Source organism: Thalassophryne amazonica, chromosome 12 (genome assembly GCF_902500255.1).
Source record: "Thalassophryne amazonica chromosome 12, fThaAma1.1, whole genome shotgun sequence".
Lineage (NCBI taxonomy): Eukaryota > Metazoa > Chordata > Actinopteri > Batrachoidiformes > Batrachoididae > Thalassophryne > Thalassophryne amazonica.
The window spans coordinates 83,776,978-83,802,283 of NC_047114.1; the positions used below are offsets into that span (position 1 = coordinate 83,776,978).

Here is a 25,306-nt window from a genome sequence, read left to right on the forward strand (position 1 = left end):
GTTTGATTAAGAATACTTTTCAAAAGGATGCCGTTTTCCCCTCTTGATGTAATTGGGGATCACTCAGAGGGAGCAGGGGATTTGATGGCTGGCGCCAGTTGCTCGTCTTCGCCTTTGTGTTCACTTTGAGAGAAAGGACATTTCAGTCAACCACTAACCCAACCCATCACAATCCTCGGCCACACACACATAAACACATTTGTTCACACATTGAAACATTTGTTGATCTTTTATACTTCATTTAATTTTTTACCTCACCCTAGAGCTAAATTGGTGAATGGGTAGTAGGTCCTCTGGGTCCCATCAGGCCTATGCTTATCCCTCAATATTGTAGTGTGAAGCAGGTCAGAGTATACAATTTGCAATGAGTGGGACACTAATTGATTGCAAGCTACTTCCACAAAAACCCATTTACAGCTGGGCAGACTGGAACAATGGAGATGAAGTGTAACGTAAAGCACAGAACTGGAATTGAACACCAATCTATATATTGGGAGTCCAACACTTACCCTGCAGAACCACCTGCCTTGATTAACTTACAAAAATTAGGGAATAACCCTGTTGTGTCGGAAGTTCATGCTGGATTTTACGGTTGCAAATTGAGTAAAATCCAGCATGTACAGCCACAAATCATCAGACACAACAGGGTTATTCCCATTCTAATCCAATTCCATCATTTGCATGGTTTATTTTTCTGTAAGTAATTCGGTCAGCGAATCGTTGTGAAAGGGTGTGGTTGGCTCGTTAAAGCTTACGTAGCAGCGTGTTCATGCCAAACTGGAAATTCTGTGAGCAGACCCACAGATTTCTCCATCTCGTCAGCTGCATTGAGTTAAATCCACACATTTCAGTATCATCGTCCCTGCACTATTTTCCGTCGTTCTCAGCTGACAGTGCCATTAGTGACACCTGCACAGCAACGTGGTCAGGGAGCAAAGTAACACATCAAATGTGAAACGGTTTTAATATATTGCCACCTTCCACGCAATATTTTATGGTCTGAAATCTCACACCATTAACCAATCCAATTTGCGGAAAAAAATGTAATTGGATTAGAATTTAAAACTCAAAGTCTGCACCTTGAGACTAAATTTATTATTTGTACTCAACTCTAATATGCTGTGGTAGCAGCTAAAAAGACAACTTTGTTAATATGCAGTGAAGAAAAATTATGGCAAATTTCAGCCGCTGTTGCACTTGTAGGAGAATGGCTCATCACTCCCAAACCTGTTACCCAGTGTCTATGGGCTGCACTCAACAAAACCCAACATGGATGTTGTTGGTTTACATGAACCTAAGTCTAACATGTAGCTTCTACAATATAAAATCAAGTTTTATGGGTGAACACATTCAAATCATGTAGTTTAACATAACATGAAACAACTTAAGATCTAACTTGCTCAATGAACATAATAAAATTATGGAAAGTATCCATCCATGCATCCATTTTCTTCCGCTTTATCCAGAGTCGGGTTGCGGGGGCAGCAGCTTAATGTAGCCAGAAACAAATATGCTGAGTGACCTAAATGTAAATTTGCTGGGTCAACATGATGAATTTGCGTTACTGTTACTTAATTACATTGGTTCAGGCCAGCTAGAGTTGTAAGCGTAAATGTAACAAAAAAATCTCTTTGGCTGCTCACTTGTTTGCGCTTGGGGTCACCACAGCAAATCCAAGGTGGATCTGCATGTTGAATTGGCACAGGTTTTACGCCGGATCCCCTTACTGACGCAACTCCACATTACATGGAGAAATGTGGCAGGGGTGGGATTTGAACCCGGAACCTTCTGCACTGAAACCAAGCACATTAACCACTTGGCTACCACCCCTCATATCAAACAAGTTTGAATGGCCCAAGGAAATTACATCAGTGTGTTACATTTCCCCTTAAGGGCAGGGGTGCCAACCAAGTGGGTAGTGCACTTGGTTTCAATTTGGAAGGTTCCCTGTTCAAAACCCCACCCCTGCCACCTTTCTCCATGTTATGTGGAGTTGAAGGACATCTAATGTAAAATGTAATTACTCTAATTTAACATGCAGATACACCTCAGATTTGCTGCATCCCTGAGTGCAAAAAAGGGAGCAGCTGAAGAGACCTGCTTCTTATTTCTGTTACATTTTATACCCTTACAAATCTAACTGGCTTGAACCATGGTAATTGAGTAAGAGTAACGCAAATTCATCATGTTGATGCAACAAATTTACATTTAGGTCTACATTTACTTTTACAAATCCAGTTGGCCTGAACCATGGTAATTAGGTAACAGTAATTCAAATTCATCATGTTGCCCCAACAAATTTACACTTAGGTCACTCAGCAAAATTGTTTCTGGCTAAATTAATGCATTTTACTTGGGTGGATATACCTTACATAATTTTATTATATTCGCTAAGCAAGTTATTTTTGAGTGTGTATATAAGAATCTACAATACAGGTTTGTGTTAGCCTTGGGAAGGTCCCAAAATGTAGCACTGAAAATGAAAAGAACTGAATGCAATAGTGCAACGGATAAGAGAATGTTTAGAGGAGAATCCTGCAAATGGTGATAAAAGCATCAAATTCAGCAGAAATACTCCTCAGACAATCCTCTTTTGAAAAAAACGATTGGCCATTTGACTTTTCAATCGGTGGTCAGGTAGGGGTCAATTGAAGAATTACACAGAGGTCAAAATTAAAAGATACTCCAATCATATTGAAAAATATTCCACATTATTTCCCTGATCATAAGGATTCCAAAAAGGTATAGTTTCGACTATCTGTGCCTGAATTCTTTGGAGTTACAGGATAAAAACAGCATGAATGGTGACAAAGGTCAGTTTCATTTTGACAGGGGGTCAAAAGTTAAAGTTACTCCAGTTTTGGTAAAACGTGATGCAAATTACTAGTTGAGTTAACGTGGTTCAAAAAAGGAATAGTTTGGACCATGTATCATCCTTACTTATCACGTTACGGGGTAACATATGTCACATCATAGAATCCAATAGACGTAGACCTTTTTTGACCTTTACTTTGGAGACCAAGCATTCAACACTGTCAGCACTATTCCATTTATTAATCATGTTAGCTCAACAAATAATTTGCATCACTTTTTACCAAAATTGGAGCAACTTTAACTTTTGACCCCTGTACAAAATTACACTGACCTTTGTCACTATTTTTTGCTGTTTTTATCCTGTAACTCCATAGAATTCAGTCACAGATAGTCAAAACTATACCTTTTTGGAATCTTTATGATAAGGCAAATAATGTGGAATATTTTTCAATAAGATTGGAACATCTTATAATTTTGACCTCTGTGTAATTCTTTAATTGACCCCTACCTGACCACTGATTGAAAAGTCAAGTGGCCAATTGTTTTTTTTTTTCAAAAGAGGAGTGTCTAAGGAGTATTTTTGCATGATTGTTTCACTTATCTGCTGCACTATAAAGCACATGATAAAGCAAACTTTCCTGTGAAACAAAGAATACTGCCATCTAGTGGAGGCCTTGGTTGTAAACATATTTCTGCAGATGGATATGAGGCAACAACAAAAACAACAGGATCAAAGAAAAATTCACTGTACGAATATAATCAATAATACATGCAAAAACATGTTAAGAACTACATTAAGCCATTTTAAGGTTCAGAATAAAAACTTTTGTTATTTAGAGCTTCACTGCAGCTGCCCATTTGACCGTCATGTACGTATTTCCTGTTAAGTATTTTGTGGTAATCTTTAAAGTAAATTGTGATCGCTTCTTTTTCTAATTAATGTCAAATGAGGGGCTTGATTGTTGACAATATTTTTGAGAATGTACAGAGACGGCCAGAAGGACTTGCATTGTGTGTTCGTACATTTAGAGAAAAATTTTAACAGGGTGCCAACACAATCAATTCAATCAATCAATTATTTTTTTTATATAGCGCCAAATCACAACAAACAGTTGCCCCAAGGCGCTTTATATTGTAAGGCAAGGCCATACAATAATTATGTAAAACCCCAACGGTCAAAACGACCCCCTGTGAGCAAGCACTTGGCTACAGTGGGAAGGAAAAACTCCCTTTTAACAGGAAGAAACCTCCAGCAGAACCAGGCTCAGGGAGGGGCAGTCTTCTGCTGGGACTGGTTGGGACTGAGGGAGAGAACCAGGAAAAAAGACATGCTGTGGAGGGGAGCAGAGATCGATCACTAATGATTAAATGCAGAGTGGTGCATACAGAGCAAAAAGAGAAAGAAACAGTGCATCATGGGAACCCCCCAGCAGTCTACGTCTATAGCAGCATATCTAAGGGATGGTTCAGGGTCACCTGATCCAGCCCTAACTATAAGCTTTAGCAAAAAGGAAAGTTTTAAGCCTAATCTTAAAAGTAGAGAGGGTGTCTGTCTCCCTGATCTGAATTGGGAGCTGGTTCCACAGGAGAGGAGCCTGAAAGCTGAAGGCTCTGCCTCCCATTCTACTCTTACAAACCCTAGGAACTACAAGTAAGCCTGCAGTCTGAGAGCGAAGCGCTCTATTGGGGTGATATGGTACTACGAGGTCCCTAAGATAAGATGGGACCTGATTCACAACAACAGTGATACTGCATGAAAAAGTCTGGAGTGGCAGAGAAGTATGTGAAGGTGTTGCAGAATATTTACAAGGACAGTGTGACATTGGTGAGATGCACAGTAGGAATGAAAGATACATTTAACATGAAGGCGGAATTACATCAAGGATTGACTCTGAGCCCTTTCTTGTTTGCAATGGTGATGGACAGGTTGATGGACGAGCTCAGACAGGAGTCTCCATGGACTATGATATTTGCAGATGACATTGTGATCTGTAGTCAGAGTAGAGAGCAGGTTGAGATGATCCTATAGAGATGGAGATCATACACTATATATATATATATACTGAACAAAGTTTCATATGTTTTCTATAGAGACCTGGAACAGCTCATATTTGGCCGTTGACATGTTTGCAGCAGCGCCACCATTTATTCTGGCTACGTCACAATAAACGCATTAATGCATAAAGCCATGGAGCGTGCGTGGCTCAGTATATGAAGAAAGAAGCCTGAATCCGCCCCTTTTTCTTTTTCTGGTAGGGCTTCATTTGACATCATTCGGTACTTTAACATTCCCCATAATCCCCTATGCTTCCCAGAATCCAATGTGGCGCCAGCAGTGTTCTGGCACTGATTCAGCGAGTTCACAGGTGATTACGATGATGATATGTTCACCCAAGTTGTGAGGGTTATCTAGAGGAGGTGTGGCACCTGTGATGAAGTTCTACCATGCCCTGATGTTGGCTTATTGTCCATACTTCACGAGGTGTGTTTACATTGTGCCCTAAACCAGAACTCTGCTGGAACCGATCTCTCAGGTGAGTCATGGGCCATGAGATGGAGCAAGATTCACAACTGCGAAACAGCGAATTGAAGCTTACCGCTTGGTGTAGATACACTCTGGAGAGAAGGGGAATGAAAGTCAGTAGGAGCAAGACTGAGTACATATGTGTGAATGAGAGGGGACCCAGTGGAAAGTGCAGTTACAAGGAGTAGAGGTGGTTAAGGTAGGTGAGATCAAATACTTGGTGTCAACAATCCACATTAAAGGAGAGTGTGGTGGAGAGATGAAGAAGAGACTGCAGGCAGTGTGGTGTGGATTGAGGCAGGATAGTCTGCAGACAAAGTCAGAGGCCAGATTGAGATGATTTGGACAGGGGATGGAGCCACTAGGCTGGAGAACATTAATTCCAAAGCGGAGGTTTATGAATGCGCTGAAGGAGGCCATGACGGGGGGGTTGTTGTGACAGAAGATAAAGAGGACAGGGTGAGATGGAAACTGTTGATCTGCTGTGGGGACCCCCAACAGGAGAAGCCGAAAGAAACGAATATTGTTGACAATATTTTTGTTAAAATTGTAAAAAAAAAAAAAAAAAAAAAAAAAAAGTGGTTGTCCTTTAATTTTAGTATCTCAGGCACGACTTTTAGCACTTATTATATTTTGATTTTGGCCCCCTCTATCGGTGCGTCGCTCTAACGCCACAGCTGAGGTGATTAAACTACCCACTGATTCCAGATCAGGATTAAAAAAAAGACACATGCTTCGTGGTCGACTCTGATTGGTCCAGACAGGCCATCTTGTTGTCCAATAGAAGGTAGACATCTGTTCGCTGTAGCGACTCTAAAAAAAAAAAGAAAATCCCTTCGCTCTTCCTTCTTCACGGTACTCGGTAGTCAGCAGTTGTAGTGATAGTTAACTGCTAAATTTGGGGTTAAAAAATGCAAGTGCTGGGTATATTCGCAGTAGTTCTCACAGTGTATTGCGTCCATGCAAACATTTACTTTCGTGAAGAGTTCGTGGACGGGGGTAAGTTTGCGGTAATCTTCTACACGTTAGCTTACGTGCTAACTGCCTCTTTTGGCAGAGTTCATAAACTGTTTTAATGTCTGCAAGGGGGCCTCTTAATTTTAGGAAGTGAAGGTTGTGAGTGTGTTGCTATTTATAACTATGCAAAAAAAAACAAAAAAACGCCAGCTTTATCTAGTCGAGACACAATGCCAAATTATGTTAAGCTGTTGACAGCTAGCATTAGCTTACCTAAAGTTGGCATTTGTCTGGTGCTTTTATAGAATATAAGACTATGAATTGGCTAGTTGCTATAGTGCCCGTGCTGGCTTTCTGAAGGCACATATGTAAGTGTGGCTCAGTGTCCGTTTTGTGTCCAGGTGAATGGAGAAGTCGATGGGTGAACTCCAAACACAAGTCTGACTATGGAGAGTGGAAACTGACAGCTGGAAACTTCTACGGGGATGCTGAGAAAGACCAGGGTAAACATGGATGATGAAGTCTGTCTTTAGCTCTTTTTATATCTGTAGTAATTAGAAAGAGCTAATATAAATGAATGAATTAATTAACCAGAACAGTGATTCTGGTCTTCCCCTCCTGATCAGCTGTTAATTTCTTCAACATACTTCTGACTTGCTGTTATTGGAAAGTAAAAATAGGTTGAATCAGTATGAATCCTGTAGAATGTTCTCTACACAGTAGGGGACGGTTACCACATCTGAGCTTTGTCCTTGCAACACTGATCACTTCTGGAATTGGAATGAGATGCTTAAACTAATAGCTGCCAAAAGACCTTGTAAACCACTTCCTCTTAAATGTGCTGTGGTAACTATTTGAATTTACTTCCTTAGTCTTAGTTTGAATAATACTTAGTTAATTGGGCAATTCCAGAAGTCTTGAGCAACAGTGGACTTCTGTCATCCAGTTGACTTCTGGAATTTTATGTTTTCAGTGTGCATACTTGTACAGATCAATTATTTAACTCCTGGTTTGCAAACGAACATTTGGGGTGAATGACAGTCCTTCTGTCTTTCTTTGAGTCTTCAGAGTGCAAGTATTCTTACAATATTAAGTGAATTTCAATAAAACTTTACACAGTTGGAGCACACTATGCAAACATGCATGAAGGGAAATTATTTTGGGCTGTTGTCTTTTTTAAAGGGAGACTTAAAAATACTACTAATAAAAATGTTGTATCCAGACCTGTTGGACTCTTTAGTAGAGGCTGACTAATATAGGTATTTTAGCAGATGTTTTTTGTTGTTGTTCCCTCCCCTTCAGTATGTGTGTGTATGTATATGCATGTAACTATGATGGCAGAGTTGGTTGGTGTCATCATTTTGTGAGCTTGCTTACAGATATCTTGTTCAACTACTCATTAAGTACCTACATCAATGGTTTGAAACTGGTTCACGAAAGGATTGAGATGATGCGTTTTTATTGTGAATGCTCAGAAACAGCGAATTGCACTAAACTCTGTACTCGCTGTAATATAAAATGAAACACCTATTGAAGTCTAGTGGTGGTAATTTGTGGCATTCTAGGACTCATTAAACCACTAATCTAAAAGGTTATTTAAAAAATTAATCTGGAACTCTGCAAATAAGATGGGGGGACCACCTTGCTTTTTTTTTTTCTTTTTTTTCCTTCCCCAAATCACTTTCAGTCAGTTTGGGTTTGGAATAAAACCAGGTTTACTGGCATTTGTCACAATTCTCTTTATTTGCACTTGGAGTAATAATTAAGCAAATGGGAGCATAATGCAGACAAACTTGTTTACCAAAGTTTAAAAATATATCAATCATAGCTCTGTGTACCTTGGAGGCTGCAGTCCCCAACAGGCATGCTTTTCCAAAATTCAAGTACCTACCTTTTAATTTTCTGAACTTGCACATGCACAAAAGTATTTCAATCAAGCAGAAACCTGTCTTGCTACTAAATAAATCTGATAAAGCACATACATGCTGGTATTTCTTCATGTTGAGGTTGGCACAGAGGAGGGTTTTCTCTTTTGTTGGTTCAGAATTGTAAAATAGATTTTTGTACCATTAGTTGCAGAAAGAAAGATGACTGAAAATGTAACCTTGCTGATGGGGAAAAAATTATAATGCTGTAATTGTTGTATTTAACGAATTAGTTACAACATTAGTAAAGTTCATTTTTAACAAATCAACAGTATCAAAGTTTCTCTACTTCTTACTTTCACTTTCTGTTTCTCACTCTGCGTATATTTGTTTTGCAGGCCTGCAGACAAGCCAGGATGCTCGATTCTATGCCATCTCTGCTCGTTTTGAGCCTTTCAGCAATGAGGGCAAAACTTTAGTCATACAATTTACAGTCAAACATGAGCAAAAGATCGACTGTGGCGGCGGTTATGTGAAAGTGTTCCCGGCTGACTTGGATCAAGCTGACATGCATGGAGACTCATCATACTACATCATGTTTGGTAAGTGATGGTTCTGGTAACTGTGTTACAGCTGAGGGGTTAATATATCAGCCTTTGTTTCACTGGCATGTTGTTCATATTCACGCTACCACAAGTGACTTTAAGTCTTCTAAAATTCCATTAAATGATACTCAGGCTAACTATTACATGTATAACTTTTAATGTTCTATTCTCGCAAAAGGTCAGTTAATGGAAAGTGTTGTTGAAGAACAAGTTTGTTTGTACTGTTTTGGCAGTCATTCATGTTCAGTCTGTCACATAGATGTGACAGACTGAACATGAGATGATTTGTCTGTCAACACCGTTACTAAACATCATTGGGGTATTTGCGTGTTAGTAACTGCGTTTTTTCATTTTATGTAGGCCCTGATATTTGTGGCTACAGCACAAAGAAAGTCCATGTCATCTTCAATTACAAGGACAAGAATCACCTAATCAAGAAAGAGATAAAGTGCAAGGTAAATGCCATTTTTACATGTTAAGGCCCCCCCCGGGGGGATTCGGGGGCTAACAACTGCAGAGGGTTTTGTCTTAATCAACATTTCTTTGTTCATAAGGACGATGAGCTGACACACCTGTACACACTGATCCTGAATCCAGATCAGACTTATGAAGTGAAGATTGACAATGAGAAGGTAGAATCAGGCAGCCTGGAGGAAGACTGGGACTTCCTTCCTCCCAAGAAAATCAAGGATCCAGAAGCGAAAAAGCCAGAAGACTGGGATGACCGTGCCAAGATTGATGATCCTGATGACACTAAACCTGAGGTTGATTAACTTAACAAATCTTTCTTCCATTAGCTTTTTTTAAGAAAATATCCTCAAATATAAAATGTTAAACTTGTTCAAATTCCCATCTGACCGCTGAACTGACCAGTTAGCCAGTATTGCTAGTCAACTTTTAGTACATCCATCCTGTACTGGACTGTTTGCTTTAACCTGCCATTTCTAGTGTGATTGAGATTCGACTAAACATTGTGCTGATTATTGCATTAGTCTCATGATACCTTAGACCTTAGGAACAATCCACAAAATGGACCCCCCCCAAATCATTTCTCCTCAATGTAGGATTGGGACAAACCAGAGAACATTCCAGACCCTGATGCTAAAATACCCAGTGACTGGGATGAGGATATGGATGGAGAGTGGGAGCCACCCATGATCACAAACCCAGAGTACAAGGTAGGCTCAGAGATTGCCATACTGTGCCTGTTTTTTATATATATGGGGTGATGTCTTCATAGATTAATAAGTCTGTCTTGTTCAGGGAGAGTGGAAACCCAAGCAGATTGACAACCCCAACTACAAAGGGGTCTGGGTACATCCTGAAATCGACAATTCCGAATACAGTCCTGACTCTAACATTTATAAGTTTAACAAAATCAGTGTTTTGGGATTGGATCTGTGGCAGGTGAGCCAAAATTTCTGGAATTTTCATGGTACTCCTGTTGGGATGCGCTCATGTTTATGGTTTTTCTTATTTCAGGTGAAGTCTGGCACAATCTTTGACAACTTCCTGATCACAGATGATGTAAAGGAAGCAGAAGATGTTGGAAATGAGACATGGGGTGTCACAAAGGTATGCTCGTGCAGTTACTCATTTATATTTGTACAAATCAAATGATGCCAAATGTGAGTTGTACAGCAGAGTAAAGAACATAATTTCCCTGCAGGACCCAGAGAAGAAAATGAAACAAGAGCAAGATGACCTGAAACGAAAAGAGGAAGAGGAGAAAAGCAAAGACCAAGACACGGAGGGTGATGAAGATGATGACGACGAGGAGGAGGAGGAGGAAGAATCAAAGAAAGAGGAGGAGGATGAAGGGCCGACAGAAGATGATGTTAAACCTAAAGATGAGCTTTAAAAACATCTGTTTGTGCTCAATAAACTGTCCTGTAATTTCCAGGGATGTTGTGGCTGCTGTGCATCCCCTCCCTGAGATTTGGACACATGTTTACTTGGGGTGTGAAGGGAAGTTGGTGACTAATAGTTTTTTCACACTCATGTCTGAATGAATCCTAAGTTTTTCCACCTAAGGTCTTTCTTGACATGTTTGGTATCTTAACATCTGTTTTGGGGTTCTTTTTCCTTGCACACTTCACTTGGAGCTAAATTTTGGGAAGGGCGACAACCTTGAAATGATCCATTAAAAATTTTGGTGCCCACGCCTTTTTTTTTTTTGGTTAAGTCAAGTGAGCCACAATAAAATGTAACAATGAATGCTCATATAACCTCATCTGGCATCAAATCTTGATTGTAACGTAACTTCAGTTACATTGTAGCACTGAGTATTTTTTTTTTTCCTCTCCCCTACATTTGTAAGGGGACTTTTTGCCCTTAATGTCTGTTTATACCTGCCTGTGGATATAGCTGTCTGTAGATAGTGAAATTTTATTTTGGCATTCTCTTGAGCTCAGCCTTTAATGTTGTGGGACCTGCATTGTATCCGTAGAGCGGGAAAGCGGATGTTTAGCCCATTGTTTGACAGTTAAAATCCCTTCACGTCATTTTTATTGGACAGAATGTTATTGATACCAAAGTTTTTATTAAATTTACGACCTCTCTGACTTCATATTTTTGTGTAAGGTCACTTACTGAAGTATGTGTTCACAGTGTGGGACAATGGTAAACAAGCTTAAAGCTCTTGTATAATAACTAAGATATACATAAAATGTCTGGGTAAGGTTGAAAATTACTGTACACAATGTAGGACTGTATTACTGTATGGAAGGAAAAACTTCGTGAGTGGCAAAAAAAAAAGTATATTCAGCACTTAATTCATGCAACACGTGTACATTAATGTGAAGTCTCATCAAATCAATTATGGCTCCTGGCGTAATGTAAATTAGGATCCTACTTGGCATTAAACGTCAATTCTTAATTGCACAGCATCCAGCCCTGCTCAAAAAGCAATGTGTAAAGCATTCAAATATATTTTCCAAGCGATCTGCACATCTGTTTTGGGGGTGTGGTACCTGCGGTGTAAATAATGAAACGTGGCCAAACAGGAATGCTGTCAGTGCATATTATTTTCTTAAGGATTCACTGGTTGGCTGCGTTGTTTGGTCGTCCCCTGGTGTTGTGAGGCGGTTCACCCACCGAAACGCTTCTCCGCCTCTGCGCGTGCCCGTCTGTTTTAAAGGGGTGTGTGCGCATGCCAGATACACCAGGAAATATGGCGGCGCTTATGACTTTAAGTCAGGTAACAACTTCCAGTATTTCACCAAAAGTATCGCAATTTTAACGATAATCTTCGTCAAGTCGGGGTGTGACAGTCGTTTTGTAGTCTGACCAAACGATTACTTGATAAGATGTGATGATTGTTAACCATTTAGGAGCATTTCGTTGCGAAATAAGTTGACTTGTTAGCACTGGAACAGTAACGAAGCTAATATTGCTAATGTTAAAGAAGTAGTAACAACAGTGTCCCGAATTTCAACAACGTAGAAAACTACTACAGCTTGGCAAATGACCCCGTAATTTCTTTTTATTTTTAATTGTATGGCTAATGCTAGCGAGTAATACTAAATTACCGAAAACCTATCTAGTGCTGCCTGCTAGCGTTATAGCAGATAGTAACTGTCTAAAATTGATAGACATATCTGTTAGCTGATGGTCATGTTTTGTATACTTCTACAGCTATCAAGTGGAAATGTAGCCTATGACAGCTACTACAGACAGGTAAAAATCGACTCAGGTCCATCAGCACCCAGTTTTTGTAATTTTTCCCTCTGTACTAAACCTCTCCACGATCGAGTGTCAATGGAACAATAACGATGTGCTTGTAGTGTAGATTTTCAGCTTTAATTCAAAGGGTTTACCGAAAACCCATTAACCAGTTAAAATTTTTTAGGCATAGTGCCTCCATTTTCAGAAAGAAGTGGCTATTCGTACGTAGCCAATTCCAAATTCTGTTCGTATGTAGTATGTAGCGTAGCCTGGTTAGGGTTAGGGTGTCACAGACTATATAAGATTTGTATATTCACTATCTGTGCATGCGCAAAAAGGGGGATCTGTGGAAATGGTTTTTGCCCTTTGTGTGCGGAAAGGACTGAGAGCTGGTTTCAGTTTATGGAGAAAAATAACCCGCCTGGAAAATTAATTTTGGTCTGTACGTAGAAAGTGTGAACTCGGTATAGAACAAACTTTTAGTTTTTCATAGAGATAAGATCAGAATTTATCCAATACGTAAGGCTAACCATGTGTGTATGTTTGCCATGCTCAGCCACAGTAATTAAGAGGTCCAAACCAAACTTGCTATGATGAATGGGCCCACCAAGGGGGAGGTCACTGGGGTCCTTGAGTTGAAAGCGTATGTGCACGAAAACAGACACATACACACACATGTAGTCAGCCTTCTAATATATAAGGCTGACCATGTGTGTGCATGTTGGCTATGCACAGTCACAGTAATTAAGCAATTGACACCAAACGTGCTTTGGTGACTGAGGGCACGAAGGGCGAGGTCACTGGGGCCCTTAGGTTGAAAGTGTACGCGCATGAAGACACGCACATGGTCAGCCTTATATGTCAGATCACAACCCGCTCACTGGAGCACTTATTTTCATAGTTCACATGGTACTCAGGTCAGGTAGCAAGCGTAGCGGCTGGCTAGGGTGCACCTTAATTACAATCTGAACAGGCCAACGTGCACCGTGTGCGAGTTAAAGCGTGCGTACATACGTCCACTTTAATTACAATCACAACCCGTTCACTGGAGTCCTTATTTTCGCAGTTCATGTGCTACTTGGGTCAAGGCCCGGTCACATGGCACACGGCATTAGCTGAAAGAAGGGGAAAAAAGTCCCAGAGTCACTAATCGGCGAGAAAAAGTGGACGAATGAGCCTGGACGTCTACCATCACCGACAAGCCTGTGAGTGCAGAGCGCATAAACGACCGGAACTGAAACTAACAAAAGAAAAACGAAGTAAATGGCGACCTTGATGCTTTGAAACAAAATCAAAACGAAGCACTAATGTGTGATTTCTGCAGCGAGTCTGTGCTGCTCACAGCCATCTGCAACTGTGTTGTCTTGACAACATATGCGCACAGATGCACGTCACAGCCAGAGACGTTGAAAGGCTGGAGAGAGAGAGAGAGGCTGGAGGTTGGATGACAATCAAACTGAATGCTGACTGTACGGGAACTACGCAAACAATGAGGAACAGTCAAGACAGAAAGCAAAACGGAAAACAGACAAATGGAGGGTGTCGTCAGGATTCGTTCACATTTTTCAACAGTTTGAAAAATTCTGACAAAGCGCCAGCTACAGAAACGAAGCTGGACGATGGTTAAATGATGTCTCTGAAAGTCAACATAAGTCCAGATTTCTTGTTTCGTTTTGACTTCAGTGTTCTTCGTTAGTGCTGTGTGACCGGGGCTTCAGGTAGTAAGCATCACGCTTTACTTACAACGTAGTAGTGGCTGGCTAGGGTGCACTTTTACAATCCACACAGGCCAGCGCGCACCGCATGCATTTTTTTCAATTAAAATGTACCTGCTATGTACGGCTGCCAGAGCATTGCAGTGATATGGCATGCTATCACCTTTTTATCATCATTCATTTCAGCCTCATGAATGTCTGAAATTGCTCTATGAAAATGAATGATGACAACTTACACACAATGCAGTGCAACTTGCTACACCTTAACTAAAGTGCTATGAAATTTACAATGACATGGCTACAATTGTTTTCTGTTACCTGCTTGACTAATGTGCACCAGGCTGGGAAGAGTGAATCTACATCTACAATTTTCTTCCTGGTGTCCTTCGACAGCTCTTTGGTCTTGGCCATGGTTGAGTATGGAGTCTGACTGTTTGAGGCTGTGGGCAGGTGTCTTTTATACAGATAATGCGTTCAAACAGGTGCCATTAATACAGGTAACAGGTGGAGGACAGAAGAGCTTCTTAAAGAAGTAGTTACAGGTCTGTGAGAGCCAGAAATCTTGCTTGTTTGTGGGTGACCAAATACTACTTTTTTCCACCATAATTTACAAATAAATTCTTTAAAAATCCTACAATGTGATTTCCTGGATTTTTTTCCTCAGTTTGTCTCTCATAACTGAAGTGTAGCTATGATGAAAATTACAGACCTCTCTCGTCTTTCTAAGTAGGAGAACTTGAACAATCAGAGGCTGAGTAAATACGTTTTGGCCCCACTATACTTGTCTTGGCAGTGGCATTCATTTCTCTGGGTCCTTGACCTTTGGCATCGAGAGAGCTTATGCAGTGATAAAGTCCATGTCTTTAGGCTCCTGGTGCTTACTGGTATGTTTGTGAGACTTGGCTGCTAACCAGTAACCAAAGGCTATGATTGGGTGTATTTGGTTCCAAGCCTCATGGGGGGATCCTTGGGTACCAATGGAATGACTTTATCTCAAAGGAATAGTTGCTTAGGGAGACTGATGAGGGGTATTATTTGCATCATGAGGGAATTTTGGCTACCATATTTTGGCCATGTGGCGTGCGTGTTTCTCTGTGTGTGATCCAGCAGTGTTGAGGATCTCAGTGACCAGAAGGACAGAGTGTTGCCCAAACTTCACCTGGTTGTGGCAGATGGATGGCTGCTTTCAAGAGCTGAGAATGGCCTGGGTGTCTGCCTGGAATAGAGGAACTAGCTGTGCATACTTATGGGTGGTGATATTTTTCTTTACACCACTTGAATGAAAGCTGAAAGTCTGCACTTGATGGTTTAATTTCAGCTCCACTGTGTTGGTGTAAAGAGGTGACATTACAGGAATGGTCACTATCCAACTACGTATTGATCTAACAGTATGTTCTGTTCTAGCAAAGAAACTTCATTAAGACTAGACACCATGTCTGCTGTATTTAATTTATTTGTCACCTTGATTCTTCATAGTTGGATCCTGCAAACACAGGCAAAATATCAGCAGGCGATGCAGCACAGTTCCTGAAGAAATCGGGGCTCTCGGACAGTACATTGGGGAAGGTAGGATACAAACACAGTGGCTTAGTGGTTAGCAGTGATGCCTCACAGCAAGAAGGTTGTGGGATCACTTCCTGTGTGGAGTTTGCATATTGTGCCCGTGTCTGTGTGGGTTTCCTCCGGGCACTCTAGCTTCCTCCCACAACTAAAAAAACATGCTGTGGAACATCTACCAAGGACAAAAGATGGAAATTAGCTGATGGCTACAATCAGGCTTCTTTACTTCACTGTATGGTGATGTACATGAATTTGCACTGTCCCTTCACACATAATAAAGTAAACACGCATACAAAGGCAAACCTTTGCAAGTGTTCAGCGGAGATGGGTGACATAGACGTAAAATTATTTTATGGTGTTTGTTAACCAAACACAGACACTGATTTAAAACAAAGAAAGGAAACAAAAGCTGAATCATCGAGTTCTAAGCTATATTAATTAGGCAGGTTAAATTATAGAATATGAGGAATGTTTACAGTTAAAATTTCAAAAAGAAAATATAAATGCCAATACTTGCAAATGCTGTTTCTTCCAGTGTTTAATTTATTTGTCATAAGTAATGGAACTAGCAGACACACTGACAGACTCCTCTACAACCCCAATTCCAGTGAAGTTGGAACGTTGTGTAAAATATAAATAAAAACAGAAGACAATGATTTGCAAATCCTCTTCAACCTATATTCAATCGAATACACCACAAAGACAAGATATTTAATGTTCAAACTGTTAAACTTTATTGTTTTTGTACAAATATTTGCTCATTTTGAAATGGATGCCTGCAACACGTTTCAAAAAAGCTGGGACAGTGGTATGTTTACCACTGTGTTAGATCACCTTTCCTTCTGACAACACTCGATAAGCATTTGGGAACTGAAGACACTAATAGATGTAGTGTCAAACTGTGTTAACTGACAATGGTTTTCTGAGTGTTCCTGAGCCCACACGGTAAGATCCTTTACCGCGTGGGCTCAGGTTCTCCAGATTCTCTGAATCTTCTGATTATATTATGGACTGTAGATGTTGGAATCCCTAAATTCCTTGCAGTTGAACATTGAGAAACATTGTTCTTAAACTGTTGGACTATTTTTTTTTTTCACACAGTTGTTCACAAAGTGGTGATCCTCGCTCCATCTTTGCTTGTGAACGGCTGAGCCTTTTAAGGATGCTCCTTTTATACCCAATCATGACACTCACCTGTTTCCAATTAACATATTCACCCATGCAATGTTCCAAACAGGTGTTCTTTGAGCATTCATCAACTCTCCCAGTCTTTTGAAATGCGTTGCAGGCATCCATTTCGAAATGAGCGAAAAACAAAAAGTCTAACAGTTTGAACATTAAATATCTTGTCTTTGTGGTGTATTCAATTGAATATAGGTTGAAGAAGATTTTCAAATCATTGTATTTTGTTTTTATTTACATTTCACACAATGTCCCAACTTCATTGGAATTGGGGTCGTAAGTCATAAGAGTTTGCTGACATGATGATGGTTTCTCTTTGTGCAACTTTTGTCTTTTCTCTCACTCAGGTCTGTGTTTTTGCCTTAGCTGGTGGAAAAAAATTAGTGATTTCACCCTTTATTATAAAAAAGCAAAACAAACACTTCACATAATACAGATGAACCAAACCAATTCATTACTATGGAGAAGTCTTCTCTCTTGACAATTAATGCTTTGCCTACAGTTTGAGCTCAACCTTCTGGCAAGTTTGTTGTTGTTATATGAGCTGCACACATGTGGCTGATGTGTGAACACATCATTAAATATTGCATAATGATATTCTTATCATGGGGAGGAATTCTACTGGTACATCATGAACTGTACAATAGGTCACATCCCTCATGTTCAGTTGTACAATAATCTTTTTTTTTTCTTTTTTTTTTTTTTTTGTCTATTTAGATTTGGGATTTGGCGGATTCAGACAGAAAAGGCTATTTGGATAAGCGGGTAAAGCTGAATTTCAACTGTCAGTTTACTGTAACTTGTGATGCTGATCTGAGTGTAAACAGCAGATTTGCCTTTCTATCTTTCTTTTTTAGGGATTCTTCATAGCTTTGAGACTGGTGGCTTCAGCACAGGGTGGAAATGATATTAGCCTTAACAACCTCAACCAAACATTACCTGCACCCAAATTTGTGAGTTTTGAATTCACTCTGCTGACTAGTGTATAATCTATTGTTGTGATGAGGAATTCACATGATTTTACAAATGATGAGTTCATTTGTGTTTGGTCTTTGTATCTCTACTGACAGTATGCATCTCAGTGGAAAATGGGAGAAATTACTGTATATAAAAACCTCAAACAGTCATTAGAAGAACAAAGTCAATCCTTTGCATACCCTACAGCCCATTGGGCTGGTGCTTATCTCTAGTCTATGTAGCATGAAGGACATTTAGTCACAGGTTATTCCCCAGCCAATACTGGTCCCCATGTACAGGTGGGTGGTCTGGGACAATGCAGATAAAATGTATTGTCTATGGATGTAGACTTGTAGCCTCAAGTGGAAATGCCTGTAATTAAACGCCGTTCTTTAGGTCAGCAGTTCAACTTTTATGTGACAAAACTATTGCTTCTAACGAAAGGAGAGTTCAAGTTTAGTCATTGAGATTGTTTAGATATTCATACAGATCACTTAAATGGTCATATGTTTACTTTCAGCTTGTATTTCAGTTTAACACTCTGCAGTGCTACTTCACATCTTTGGAGCTGCAACAAGCTCAGAATATAATTCCACTGTAAATGCATACTTTTTTGGGGGGTGGGGGGGGTGCATTATTCTTCAAAGATTCCTTGATTTTCCATCAACACTGCACAAACAAAGGTTGACATCTGTCTGCCTGTGTTGTGTCATACAGTCATGATTGTTCCTACCAGCATTACATGCTTTCTGATAAGTTCTGCAGGTTGACAAGCACCGTTGATGCCTGTATGCCTGCATGTTGATGTTTGTTACACCAGCATTACATGCACTCAGTGATCTTAATATTTTTTGCATAACCTTGCATTGAATTTCTGGAAACCTATAATGTGATGTTATGAATATACTGTAGTATTTCAATACTTCAAATGCTGAAGAGAAGGACTCATTGTGAAAATTAGAAATCTTGTATTCTTCTCTAGGACCATTACTGGTAATTTTCTTCACAGGCTTATATCCATTATAATCATCGTATTTGTAATCCCAATATACATCAACATTTACATTACATGTATTTCAGTAAAAAAATGCAATTTTGATCCAAATATGTGAAAGTCATGAGAACATATTACATATCAAATACACTTTAGGCACATCATTCCACAGAGCATGCACTTACTAAAGCATTGAACTTTTTTTGCTGGCTATGGATGTAGCCTATATTGTTATTAGATCTAGGTGTGGTCTTTGGTACAATTAATCCTTGCATTTCTTTAGAGAGAACTGAGAGTGTTTTGGCGTCTCTGGTCAGGTGCTTTTATAACACCTGACCAGAAGTCTTACTTGTCAGCTCGGTTGCAGTGCATTATTTATAGCAATTATAAATGATAGAATTTTCTGGAGTAACATGCGGGGTACCTCAAGTTTTTGCTCGAGGTCCACTTTTTATGTAGCACCTCTTTGTCATATTTTACATAGCCATGGGATTGACTTTCATTGTTTTGCTGGTGTCATGCAGGTTTACTTAATGTGTCACAAAACTGGAAGTATGTCTGACTGCAGTGAAAAGCTGAAGGGTTTCTAATTTTCTGTTTCTGAATGTGGAGAAGAACAAGATGACTTCTTGGTCCTGCTAGACAGGCATCTTTATGACCAGTTAACATTGTCACTGGGTTACTGCATGAGAGTTAAAGAAATTTTATCATTACCAAATGATGTTTCAGAACTTCCTAGAAACCCTGATACTATTAAAAATATTTTGTGCTCTTCATTATCATAATTTTAAAGAGTCATTACAAGCAAAGAAGGCCTTAGGAAGGTCACCATTACTCCTTGAGCAGACGCTTTGTTCTTAGGATATTGCTGAACTAGATGTAGGATGTAACTAGTCTTGGTTCTGTGTTCTCAGCTTCCATTATTTATTGTTTTTGTAACAAAGGAGAAAAACCTGCTTATTGATTCTTGATTGTAAAATGCAGTGAATTCAGGAAAATAAATCACACAAATGCAGCACTTAAGAATTCATTAGCACCACAGCCACCACAAAAATGGTCGTTAATATAGCCAGATTGCAAAGTGACTGAAGTCCTCGGAAATAAAGTAGCTTATTATTATTATTATTTTTTTTTTGCCTAAAAAAAAAAAAAAAAAAAAAAAAAAAAAAAAAGTAAATCTTCCATAATAATGATGGGGGGGGGGGGGGGGGGGGGAATCAAACTTTTCACCTGCTGAATCCAATTGGTTCTCTGATTTTGTCTGTTGTGCTTTTATGTCACCTCATTGGTGTCTCATGCACATTTTATTGTGTTTTTTTTAGAGAGACACAAGCAGCCCATTATTAACTATTTCTACATCATTGACAGACACGCAGTGGGCAGTAAGGGTGAGTTGATCACTGTCAGTAAATTGACAGTGTGAACAGATTCAATCTCTGCATTGAACTTATTCGGGTTTCTTTTCCAGGCTGATGAAAAGGGGAAATTTGAGTGCATTTTTGAGAGTCTTTCCCCTGTAAACGGTCTTCTTTCTGGCGATAAAGTCAAGCCGGTGCTCATAAACTCGAAGCTTCCTCTGGATGTCTTAGGAAAGGTGATGTTACATATTACACTGTCATACAAAATAGTGGTGCACAGTCTTTACTGCTGTGACTCTTACCTTTTCAAAGTTGTTATTCATATTTCTGTAGATTTGGGACCTAAGTGACGTAGACAAAGATGGACACTTGGACAAAGATGAATTCACAGTGGTGAGCAGCTGTTAATCATTTACTTGAAAATGCTCTTACAATGAATCTAGTCATTCTTTTTAATGAATTGTGTGTGTGTGTGTGTGTGTGTGTGTGTGTGTGTGTGTGTGTGTGTGTGTGTGTGTGTGTGTGTGTGTGTGTGTGTGTGTGTGTGTGTGTGTGTGTGTGTGTGTGTGTGTGTGTGTGTATATGTATATATATATATATGTATATATATATATATATACATATACACACACACACACACACACACAGTGAGGAAAATAAGTATTTGAACACCCTGCAATTTTGCAAGTTCTCCCACTTAGAAATCATGGAGGGGTCTGAAATTTTCATCTTAGGTGCATGTCCACTGTGAGAGACATAATCTAAAAAAAAAAAAAAAAAAAAAAAAAAAATCTGGAAATCACAATGTATGATTTTTTTTTTTTTAATAATTTATTTGTATGTTACTGCTCCAAATAAGTATTTCAACACCTACCAACCAGCAAGAATTCTGGCTCACACAGACCTGTTAATTCTTCTTTAAGAAGTCCTCTTATTCTGCACTCTTTACCTGTATTAATTGCACCTGTTTGAACTTGTTACCTGTATAAAAGACACATGTTCACACACTCAATCAATCACACTCCAACCTGTCCACCATAGCCAAGACCAAAGAGCTGTCTAAGGACACCAGGGACAAAACTGTAGACCTGCACAAGGCTGGGATGGACTACAGGACAACAGGCAAGCAGCTTGGTAGAAGACAACAACTGTTATGATTATTTATTAGAAAGTGGAAGAAACACAAGATGACTGTCAGTCTCCCTCGGTCTGGGATTCCATGGAAGATCTCACTTTGTGGGGTAAGGATGATTCTGAGAAAGCTCAGAACTACACAGGAGGCCTTGGTCAATGACCTGAAGAGAGCTGGGACCACAGTCACAAAGATTACATTAGTAACACATGATGCTGTCATGGTTTAAAATCCTGCATGGCAGCAGGGTCTCCCTGCTCAAGCCAACACATGTCCAGGCCCGTTTGAAGTTCACCAGTGACCATCTGGATGATCCAGAGGAGGCATGGGAGAAGGTCATGTGGTCAGATGAGACCAGAATAGAGCTTTTTGGAATCAACTCACTTACCATGTTTAGAGGATGAGAACAACCCCAAGAAAACCATCCCAACCGTGAAGCATGCGGGTGGAAACATTATACTCTGGGGGTGCTCTTCTGCAAAGGGGACAGGATGACTGCACCGTATTGAAGGGAGGATGGATGGGGTCATGTATTGCGAGATTTTGGCAAACAACCTCCTTCCCTCAGTAAGAGCATTGAAGATGGGTCATGGCTGGGTCTTCCAGCATGATAATGACCCCAAACACACAGCCAGGGCAACTAAGGAGGGGCTCCGTAAGAAGCATTTCAAGGTCCTGGAGTGGCCTAGACAGTCTCCAGACCTGAACTCAATAGAAAATCTTTGGAGGGAGCCGAAACTCCAAACCTGAAAGATTTGGAGAAGATCTGTATGGAGGAGTGGACCAAAATCCCTGCTGCAGTGTGCGCAGACCTGGTGAAAAACTACAGGAAACATTTGACCTCTGTAATTGCAAACAAAGGCTACTGTACCAAATATTAACATTGATTTTCACAGGTGTTCAAGTACTTATTTGCAGTAGTAACATACAAATAAATTAAAAAAAAAATCATACATTGTGATTTCCAGATTTTTTTTTTTTTTAGATTGTCTTTCACAGTGGGCATGCACCTAAGATGAAAATTTCATATATATACAACCCCTGGCAAAAATTATGGAATCACCGGCCTCGGAGGATGTTCATTCAGTTGTTTAATTTTGTAGAAAAAAAAGCAGATCACAGACATGACACAAAACTAAAGTCATTTCAAATGGCAACTTTTGGCTTTAAGAAACACTATAAAAAATTGTGGCAGTCAGTAACAGTTACTTTTTTAGACCAAGCAGAGGGAAAAAAATATGGAATCACTCTATTCTGAGGAAAAATTATGGAATCATGAAAAACAAAAGAATGCTCCAACACATCACTAGTATTTTGTTGCACCACCTCTGGCTTTTATAACAGCTTGCAGTCTCTGAGGCATGGACTTAATGAGTGACAAACAGTACTCTTCATCAGTCTGGCTCCAACTTTCTCTGATTGCTGTTGCCAGATCAGCTTTGCAGGTTGGAGCCTTGTCATGGACCATTTTCTTCAACTTCCACCAAAGTTTTTCAATTGGATTAAGATCCGGACTATTTGCAGGCCATGACATTGACCCTATGTGTCTTTTTTCAAGGAATGTTTTCACAGTTTTTGCTCTATGGCAAGATGCATTATCATCTTGAAAAATGATTTTGTCATCCCCAAACATCCTTTCAATTGATGGGATAAGAAAAGTGTCCAAAATATCAATGTAAACTTGTGCATTTATTGATGATGTAATGACAGCCATCTCCCCAGTGCCTTTACCTGACATGCAGCCCCATATCATCAGTGACTGTGGAAATTTACATGTTCTCTTCAGGCAGTCATCTTTATAAATCTCATTGGAACGGCACCAAACAAAAGTTCCAGCATCATCACCTTGCCGAATGCAGATACGAGATTCATCACTGAATATGACTTTCATCCAGTCGTCCACAGTCCACGATTGCTTTTCCTTAGCCCATTGTAACCTTGTTTTTTTCTGTTTAGGTGTTAATGACGGCTTTCGTTTAGCTTTTCTGTATATAAATCCCATTTCCTTTAGGCGGTTTCTTACAGTTCAGTCACAGACGCTGACTCCAGTTTCCTCCCATTCATTCCTCATTTGTTTTGTTGTGCATTTTCGATTTTTGAGACATATTGCTTTAAGTTTTCTGTCTTGACGCTTTGATGTCTTCCTTGGTCTACCAGTATGTTTGCCTTTAACAACCTTCCCATGTTGTTTGTATTTGGTCCAGAGTTTAGACATAGCTGACTCAACATCTTTTGCAACATTGCGTGATGATTTACCCTCTTTTAAGAGTTTGATAATCCTCTCCTTTGTTTCAATTGACATCTCTCGTGTTGGAGCCATGATTCATGTCAGTCCACTTGGTGCAACAGCTCTCCAAGGTGTGATCACTCCTTTTTAGATGCAGACTAACGAGCAGATCTGATTTGATGCAGGTGTTAGTTTTGGGAATGAAAATGTACAGGGTGATTCCATAATTTATTCCTCAGAATTGAGTGATTCCATATTTTTTTTTTCCCTCTGCTTGGTCTAAAAAAGTAACCGTTACTGACTGCCACAGTTTTTTTTTCTTGATTTCTTATAGTGTTTCTTAAAGCCAGAAAGTTGCCATTTGAAATGACTTTAGTTTTGTGTCATGTCTGTGATCTGCTTTTTTTCTACAAAATTAAACAACTGAATGAACATCCTCTGAGGCCGGTGACTCCATAATTTTTGCCAGGGGTTGTAGTATTTGAGGTTTTTTGCTACTATAAATAAAAAGGTATATTTTTATTTTATTTTTCTAGGCCATGCATCTGGTGTATCGGGCCATGGAAAAGGAACCTGTCCCCACTACCTTACCCCTTTCCCTCATCCCTCCTTCCAAAAAGAAAAAGACTGCAGGTGCACTGCCGGGTGCTGTGGCTGTCCTGCCTGCTCTGTCCGGGCTAACGTCTGGCTCTGGCTCTCTCAAAGACTCTTTGCGATCTGTTCCCTCTTTGAGCAGCCCAACTCCTCTGAGTGCTGGTCCTAGCAGTCTCTCTCCAAAACACTCCTTTAAGTCCAGCTCACAGGTATGTCACCTCACCTGTGGTGCCAAATTCTTTTATGTCATAAATGGAGCTGCATCTTTTACTAGTTATTTATGAGCTTATGGTAGTTGCTTTCTGCATTCTACATGTAGGGGGGGGGTTGTGATTGTATGTCTGCTATTTAAGTAATTTCACGGTAGCTGCCATACCAGCTGGAATTTGTCTTAAATGGGCAATACAGTGTTCTTATATGCAGTTGCATATAGTCTACAATAATATTAATTGCCTCCGTTAAGGTGGTAATGTTTTCACCTCTGTTTGTTTGCCAGTTAGCAGGATAACTCTAAAGGTATTGAACAGATTTTACTTAATGAACCTAAAGGTGATGTTCTGGGAAATCAGTGATTCCATTTGGGAGGTGGTCTGGAATATATTCTGGAACTGAGATCCAGAACATTTGGTACATAGCAACATATAACTGAAAAAGCTGTGAGAGGCTGCTGCTTTAAATTTGGTGAACAAATGGATAATGTCCTAGAAAATGAGGGGTTTTGTTTTTAAATTGATCCAGAACATATTTTGGGTCCTGGACCTGGAAGACATTTTCAGTGTTCAGGAACATTTAATTCACACATGTATTATAATAATGAACTTCAATAACATTTTGTGAGCAGATGAATAATGTATTAGGAAGTAATGTATGCAATTTTTAAGGGCAACCTAGGATATATTCTGGACCCAGAAGAATGTTAGTGATATATCAATGTTGAACTCAAAAAGATGGGAATGGATCTTGATGAAATTTTATGAGCAATTTGAACACATAGATAATGAGACTTGATGCTAAATTCAAGTGAAAGTGGGTATTTTCGTGGTGAGGAATATATGGTCTTGGAGGTTGTAGTATGGACTCTCTGGGTGCCTTCTACTTATTGGAATGTAGTCTTCCCAATGTCCTTACTTTTCATCAGTCAGAAATAGCTCTTGAA

The 25,306-nt window shown here is 39.7% G+C and overlaps 2 protein-coding genes across 5 annotated transcripts in view; both read left to right on the top strand.

The window, feature by feature from the left end:
- The first annotated feature begins 6,172 nt into the window (after positions 1–6,172).
- Positions 6,173–11,324, top strand: calr3b (calreticulin 3b). The gene is made up of 9 exons (XM_034183200.1): positions 6,173–6,337; positions 6,697–6,798; positions 8,559–8,762; positions 9,126–9,220; positions 9,320–9,529; positions 9,830–9,943; positions 10,029–10,172; positions 10,248–10,340; positions 10,435–11,324. The coding sequence occupies exons 1-9, from the start codon at positions 6,250–6,252 to the stop codon at positions 10,624–10,626; spliced, it is 1,242 nt and encodes a 413-aa protein (XP_034039091.1). The 5' UTR covers positions 6,173–6,249; the 3' UTR covers positions 10,627–11,324.
- A 559-nt stretch (positions 11,325–11,883) lies between these two features.
- The window catches only part of LOC117521697 (epidermal growth factor receptor substrate 15-like 1), a 47,336-nt gene continuing 33,913 nt past the window's right edge, over positions 11,884–25,306 (top strand). For 3 of the 4 annotated variants that reach the window (XM_034183031.1, XM_034183033.1, XM_034183032.1), the window contains exons 1-9: positions 11,909–11,964; positions 12,402–12,443; positions 15,623–15,712; positions 17,606–17,653; positions 17,746–17,841; positions 20,162–20,227; positions 20,308–20,433; positions 20,531–20,590; positions 24,093–24,359. In XM_034183031.1, the coding sequence (XP_034038922.1) occupies positions 11,917–11,964; positions 12,402–12,443; positions 15,623–15,712; positions 17,606–17,653; positions 17,746–17,841; positions 20,162–20,227; positions 20,308–20,433; positions 20,531–20,590; positions 24,093–24,359 (843 nt within the window). In that variant the 5' untranslated portion in view covers positions 11,909–11,916. Of the gene's footprint in view, positions 11,965–12,401; positions 12,444–15,622; positions 15,713–17,605; positions 17,654–17,745; positions 17,842–20,161; positions 20,228–20,307; positions 20,434–20,530; positions 20,591–24,092; positions 24,360–25,306 lie in introns of all 4 variants that reach the window. The other variant, XM_034183035.1, reaches the window with a different exon arrangement.

Bases quoted from the DNA above. Each gene is read 5' to 3' on its own strand.
- calr3b (XM_034183200.1), top strand. From the start codon at position 6,250: ATGCAAGTGCTGGGTATATTCGCAGTAGTTCTCACAGTGTATTGCGTC. The intron at 10,173-10,247 runs GTGAGCCAAAAT...TTCTTATTTCAG, and splicing joins TGGGATTGGATCTGTGGCAG to GTGAAGTCTGGCACAATCTT. The intron at 10,341-10,434 runs GTATGCTCGTGC...ATTTCCCTGCAG, and splicing joins AGACATGGGGTGTCACAAAG to GACCCAGAGAAGAAAATGAA.